Genomic DNA, 7,131 nt, shown 5'->3' on the forward strand with positions numbered 1-7,131 from the left:
TATAGAATGAAACCAAAGATCAAAACCTGTTTTCAGGCACAAACATTTGTTTGAGAAATAAAAATAGAACATTTTCCTATAAATAATTATGATGGCTTTTAGAACTAACAAATTTAATTTTAACAATCAACCTACGAGGTTGGACACATAAGAAATTATTAATAGTGACTGACCAGTATTTCACAGTTCCTCTGATCGCGTCTCGTTGTCCTAGCGCCGCTCCGCAGCTGAGTGACACCTCACTGCAGGTGTCTTTTTCCAAGTGAAGAACACAGTTATGGGTAGTTGTTGGCGCTACTTTTTTCTTCTGGGCAAGAAGATTCTTATAAACAGACACATGCAGAACACAATGCACGTGCTCTCCCTTCGCTCACTGCCTCCAGTGTTACCGTTGCGGGACGGATGCGGGACCCGCAAAGAATCCAAGTCATTAAAAAGAAACAAACTTCTCTCAGTGGCCACGGAGCTCTGCGGCTGCGGTTACTGAGACCATGCAGCGCTGCTGAATTCTATCCTTGCGGGCTGCTGGAGTGCTCTGCATCAAAACAGCGAGCATAGTCTCTGGGCGGTGTGAGTGGCCCGCTGCAACAGTAAGCGCATCGGAGGCAGTGAGAGCAATCGTGGTGATGCTGACCGGCCTGTCTGATGAGGACGCAGAACACAATGCGCTGTTAAAAAAACAAAAGAAGAAGCATGCAAAATTGCACTAAAAAAAATCCGCGAAACTGCGAGGCCATGAAAGGTGAACCACGATATAGCGAGGGACCACTGTGTGTATATATATATATGTATTATGAATGATATTCACGTTTTGTGAGACCCGCGTTCACGTTTTGGGGATTTACACACCTCCTTCCTGCTCATCCCAATGTCAGCAGCATCTACAGGCCAGTGGCATTGACCTCACATATTATAAACCCTTTTGACAAGATTTCCTGTAGCCACTGGTGAGGCCTTTAGTTGACCCTCTCCAGTTCATCTACCAAACTGATGTGCAGTGAAGGATGTCATAAAAATAGAATATGTATGTATGTATACTGGACAAACCCTGCATGACAACGCCCATGAGTTTTCTGTAGAGACCCAAAAGAGCTGAGATGAAGCTGAAAAAGTGCTGCTCTTGGTGTCACCATGTTAGCAGTGCTTATTCTGACTATGTCACAGCCATCTTGGATATGATCAAGTTAATATACTTCTTTATTTATTTCTGGGGAACACAGTGAGTTTGGAAACAAAGTGTATCATTTTTGAGTACATTCACATGACCTCTCTGCAAAACACTTTGTGTCTTCTTTCATGTAGGGGGAGTGGTGAACAGCAGCAACTTTTCATTCTAAGTGACAGACAGAATTATTATTATTGCTTTGGGTTTTTTTTTTTTGTTTTGTTTTTTTTTGCAGCTTTGAACCTCTGATTTTTTTTTAATTATTATTTTTTTTATTATTATTACTGAAATCAATTCAGATTTGACCCTATGAATTAGAATCATACTGACACTGACAAAAGAATTGTATTCAGTTGAGTCATTAATACAGCAGCGAGACTACGAGGACTCTTCAACTGGTAAAAGTTGTCCAAAGTGTTGGGTTTTTAGATTTTTGTATTTTTGTATTTTTTTTTAAGTGACTGAAGGATGCATTGCGAACCATTTGTCCTGTTCGGTTACACCTTTGCTCATATGGATCATTTTGGGTGCTTTTTATTTTAGATTTTATGCTGGTCAGATTGTCATGACAACTGCCATGAACATTTCCAGGAGAAGAAGCTCACTGATTTCAGAGGCCGCAGTATCTGCCCTTTGAACCCCATGAGGCTAAACTTTACTTTTCAATGAGTCTATCTGTTCACCTTCTGCATGTCCTGATGCAAACTATGCTGCACAAATTAATGCTTCAAGAATAAGAAACACACTGAGTGTGAAGGACCCATGACCCGTGTCATCATTAAGCCTTTAGCAACAATTAAAAAGCCATTGTCTCATTGACTCAGTACAGTGTTGGCTGTGAATTTAACAGCTTAATGTGGATATTACTGAGCCTGTGGGGAGGTTTGCACTTCATTCTCTTATACTCATTTTTTTTTAATCTAAAAACCAAGTTTTTAAACCACAACATCCATGACAGCATTAACAGCATAAGTCCATCGGGGAAAACACATTACGGCATCTCATTATGTAACCTCTATTGACATTCATGAGGTTACCACACTGACACCCATCACAACAGTTGTTTTTCTTCAGAAAAACTCTTAGCACACTTTGATTTTTTTACTTTGATTTTGAACACCTCTAACATTCTGTGTACAGCACGCTCCTGCAGTGTGATGTTTGCAACCGACTGTCAAATTTTAAAACAGCAGACAGAAAAAACAATTATATGGATATCAATAAAAGTTGATGTGTCGGGTGCAGAGAGGACTGGGTGGCGGTCGAGGGCGGGTGGCCTGGCAGCCCGGTCCGTGCTCACAGCCCCTGGCTGTTGGAACGTGGAATGTCACCTCGCTGGGGGGCAAGGATCCTGAGCTTGTGCGGGAGGTTGAGAGATACTGACTAGAGATAGTCGGGCTCACCTCCACGCACAGCATGGACTCTGGTACCCAACTCCTGGAGAGGGGGGTGGACGCTTCATTTTCTGGCGTTGCCCACGGGGAGAGGCGGAGAGCTGGGGTTGCATTGCTTATTGCTCCCCAGGTCAGTCGCCATGTGTTGGAGTTCACTCTGGTGAACGAGAGGGTCGTGTCCCTACGCCTTTGGGTCGGGGACAGGTCTCTCACCGTTGTCTCGGCTTACGGGCCGAGCAGCAGTGCAGAGTACCCGACCTTCCTGGAGTCCCTGAGAGGGGTACTAGATAGCGCTCCGACTGGGGACTCCATTGTTCTCCTGGGGGATTTCAACGCCGATGTGGGCGGTGACAGTGAGACCTGGAGGGGGGTGATCGGGAAGCATGGCCTCCCTGATCTGAACCCGAGTGGTGTTCAGTTGTTGGACTTCTGTGCTAGTCACAGTTTGTCCATCACAAACACCATGTTCAAGCACAAGGATGTCCATAAGTGCACATGGCACCAGGACACCCTGAGCCGGAGGTCGATGATTGACTTTGTAGTCGTATCATCTGACCTTCGGCCACGTGTCTCAGACACTCGAGTAAAGAGAGGGGCAGAGCTGTTGACCGATCACCACCTGGTGGTGAGTTGGATCCGCTGGAGGGGAGGAAGCCGGTCAGACCTGGCAGGCCCAAACGTATCGTGAGGGTCTGCTGGAAACGACTGGCGGAACCCTCTGTCAGGGAGGTCTTCAACTCCCACCTCCAGGAGAGCTTCTCCCAGATCCCGGGGGAGGTTGGAGACATGGAGTCCGAGAGGACCATGTTCTCCACCTCCATTGCTGATGCGGCCGCTCGTAGCTGTGGTCGCAAGGTCTCTGGTGCCTGTCGCGGCGGTAATCCCCGAACCTGGTGTTGGACGCCGGAAGTAAGGGATGCTGTCAAGCTGAAGAAGGAGTCCTACTTATCTTTGTTGGTAGGTGGGACTCCAGAGGCAGCTGACAGGTACCAGCAGGCCAAGCGTGCCGCAGCCCGTCTGGTCGCAGAGGCAAAAACTCAGGTCTGGGAGGAGTTCGGGGAGGCTATGGATGAGGACTATCGGTCGGCCTCGAAGAGATTCTGGCAAACCATCCGACGCCTCAGGAGGCAGAAGCAGCTCTCCACCGGCACTGTTCACGGTGCGGGTGGGGAGCTGTTGACTCTGACTGGGGATGTTGTTGGGCGGTGGAAGGAGTACTTCGAGGATCTCCTCAATCCCATCGTCACATCTTCCGAAGAGGAGGCAGAGACTGGGGACCCAGAGGCGGACTCATCCAGTACCCAGGCAGAAGTCACCGAGGTGGTTGGAACGCGCCTCGATGGCAAGGCTCCTGGGGTGGATGAAATCCGTCCTGAGTACCTTAAGTCTCTGGATGTTGTGGGACTGTCTTGGCTAACACGCCTCTCGGGGACAGTGCCTCTGGATTGGCAGACCGGGGTGGTGGTCCCTCTGTTTAAGATGGGGGACCGGAGGGTGTGTTCCAACTATAGGGGGATCACACTCCTCAGCCTCCCCGGTAAGGTCTTTTCCAGAGTACTGGAGAGGAGAATTCGACCGATGGTCGAACCTCAGATTCAGGAGGAGCAGTGTGGTTTTCGCCCTGGTCGCAGCACACTGCACCAGCTCTACATGCTCCATCGGGTGCTCGACGGTTCATGGGAGTTCGCCCAACCAGTCCACATGTGTTTTGTGGATCTGGAGAAGGCGTTCGACCATGTCCCTCGGGGCACCCTGTGGGGAGTGCTCCGGGAGTACGGGGTCCGGGGTGTTTTGCTAAGGGCTATCCGGTCCCTGTATGACCGCAGCAGGAGCTTGGTTCGCATTGCCGGTAGTAAGTCAAACCTGTTTCCAGTGCACGTTGGCCTCCACCAGGGCTGCCCTTTGTCACCGGTTCTGTTCATTATTTTTATGGACAGAATTTCTAGGCACAGCCAGGGTGTAGAGGGGGTCTGGTTTGGGAACCACAGAATCTCGTCTCTGCTGTTTGCGGACGATGTGGTTCTGTTGGCTTCATCAAATCAGGACCTTCAGCGTGCACTGGGGCGGTTTGCAGCCGAGTGTGAGGCGTCCGGGATGAAAATCAGCACCTCCAAATCCGAGGCCATGGTTCTCGACCGGAAAAAGGTGCTTTGCCCTCTTCAGGTCGGTGGAGTGTCCTTGCCTCAAGTGGAGGAGTTTAAGTATCTCGGGGTCTTGTTCACGAGTGAGGGACGGATGGAGTGTGAGATCGATAGACTGATCGGTGCAGCGTCTGCAGGGATGCGGTCGCTGTATCAGACCGTCATGGTGAAGAGAGAGCTGAGTAGGGGGGCAAAGTTCTCGATTTACTGATCGATCTACGTTCCGATCCTCACCTATGGTCATGAGATTTGGCTCATGACCGAAAGAACGAGATCGCGGGTACAAGCGGCCGAGATGAGTTTCCTCCGCAGGGTGGCTGGGCGCTCCCTTAGAGATAGGGTGAGGAGCTCGGTCACTCGGGAGGAGCTCGGAGTCGAGCCGCTGCTCCTCCATGTCGAAAGGAGTCAGTTGAGGTGGCTCGGGCATCTTTTCCAGATGCCCCCTGGACGCCTCGCTGGAGAGGTGTTCCGGGCACGTCCCATTGGGAGGAGGCCCCGAGGAAGACCCAGGACACGCTGGTAGGATTACATCTCTCGGCTGGCTTGGGAACGCCTTGGGGTTCCCCCGGAGGAGCTGGGGGAGGTGTGTGTGGATCGGGAGGTCTGGGCGGCTTTGCTTGAGCTGCTGCCCCCGTGACCCGACTCCAGATAAAGCGGAAGAAAATGGATGGATGGATGGATGGATGGATCAATAAAAGTTCAGTGGACATGCACTGGACCTTTGAAAGCCATGAACAGATGCTCCAGCAGGAGGTCCCAGAGATAGATGCTTCTGCTGCTGGGCTCAGAATGAACCACTTGCCCCAGTGGCACGCAGCAGTGCCCAGTGTTAATGCTGCACACAGAAGTAATGTGAGATTTCAATAAGAGTTCCCCTGAATGGCATATGCAGACATATGAGAGGGGCTCTGAAAAAAACAAATGATGCTGAATAGATGAGGAGAAGGACTCAGATGCTCCAAAAGCCACCAGGCAACAGGTATTTTAGAAAATCAACTGTGGTGTGCATTTCTTCAATACTAAATAAATGGAACATTTTATTTTTATTTAAAAAAAAGTAATTAAGTTCCTTCAGCTGCTCTCTTATTTCACTCAGGTCGCCACAGGAGATCTGCATGTTGAATTGGCACGAGTTTCACGCCGGATGCCCTTCCTATTGTAACTCCATGTTACATGAAGAAATGTGGCCAGGGGTGAGGTTTGAACCAGGAAACTTCCACACTGAAACCAAGCACACTACTTTGCCACATCTACACGTTTTCAATAGCATAAACGTATGTGTGCACAGAGCACCCTGAAAATGTTTAGTGCCAGCATTGTGAATTTTCAATTGAGCATACATCGCCCAAACCTCATCCAAATTAATTTGCATATCCAGGACTCTTTTTTGTCACTCTTCAAAACTATGAAAGCTTACAGTTTGTTCTCAGAACAGTTTATAATAATATAATAATAACAAAAACAAGAAGAAAGATTTTTGCATTATTTTCAATGAAATAATGGATTGAACTCAGCAAAAAAAAAAAAAGTTCAGAATTCAGTTATCGAGTTGGAATCTAGATTGGGGTTTCTCGTGCTGGGACCTTGTTGTGACTTGCTTCAAATTGTGAGACATATGTGCACTACCAGAAATTTAAAATGTTGACAAATGGTCTACACACATAAAAAATGACATGAAAGTGTAAATACATTTCCTGGATTTGCCCCTCGAGCTGCAGCTACTCCGAAAACCTCATGGCCTCTTTCTGAAAGTTGGCAATGCACAAACTGACCAACAGACATGAGTGACAAACTAGTTGTTGGAGGTAATAATGATGAATGCATGAGGTAATAAGTGGAATCCTTTTTACTCTTTCACATCACCCCACAGGCCATCTCCCACTGAAAGGCAGCTGATTCCTGTGGCCTTTGTGTCAGAGAAGTGGTTTGAGATCTCCTGCTGACGAGCTGGAGGCACTGCTCATTCCAGCGGGTGGGAAGAGACTTCGTAAATTCATGCTGCGGTAGGTACAGAGCCACTTACCCCTTTTTCATATTACTATCTAGTCACTGGTAACCTCTGTGTCTGTTGTGATGCTGCCTCAATTTTAGAATTGAAGGGACTATTATTTATCACAATTGTACTGGTATACTGTATTGTGGTATCACTGGGTTAGAGATAGTGTGGACAAATTACCATTTATAACTTATGTATTTGTCTCCTACATGAGTTCAAACCCTGAGGAGATTTGCCTCTGCCCCATTTCTTTACACTGAGCATGCTGTTTTGAACATTTTGAGCACTAAAGTGACTCTTTCACTTGGCATGTGATGTATTTTATGCATGGTTAATGTCTGTGCCTGAATAGCCTGGATCTGGAATTCCAAGCGTGAGCGTTAAATAGATGCCCTACAGTGTTGCTAGCAGACCAGGGGGGAGGCGTAACGTCCT

General features: G+C 48.0%; 1 protein-coding gene across 1 annotated transcript in view; it reads left to right on the top strand.

Moving 5' to 3' along the window:
* ajap1 (adherens junctions associated protein 1) overlaps positions 1–6,687 on the top strand; it is a 366,102-nt gene extending 359,415 nt beyond the window's left edge. Inside the window, exon 5 of the mRNA XM_034171908.1 lies at positions 6,571–6,687. Within this exon, the coding sequence (XP_034027799.1) occupies positions 6,571–6,643 (73 nt within the window). The 3' untranslated portion in view covers positions 6,644–6,687. The remainder of the gene's footprint in view (positions 1–6,570) is intronic.
* Positions 6,688–7,131: the final 444 nt, after the last annotated feature.

Source organism: Thalassophryne amazonica, chromosome 6 (genome assembly GCF_902500255.1).
Source record: "Thalassophryne amazonica chromosome 6, fThaAma1.1, whole genome shotgun sequence".
In the NCBI taxonomy this organism is placed as follows: Eukaryota; Metazoa; Chordata; class Actinopteri; order Batrachoidiformes; family Batrachoididae; genus Thalassophryne; species Thalassophryne amazonica.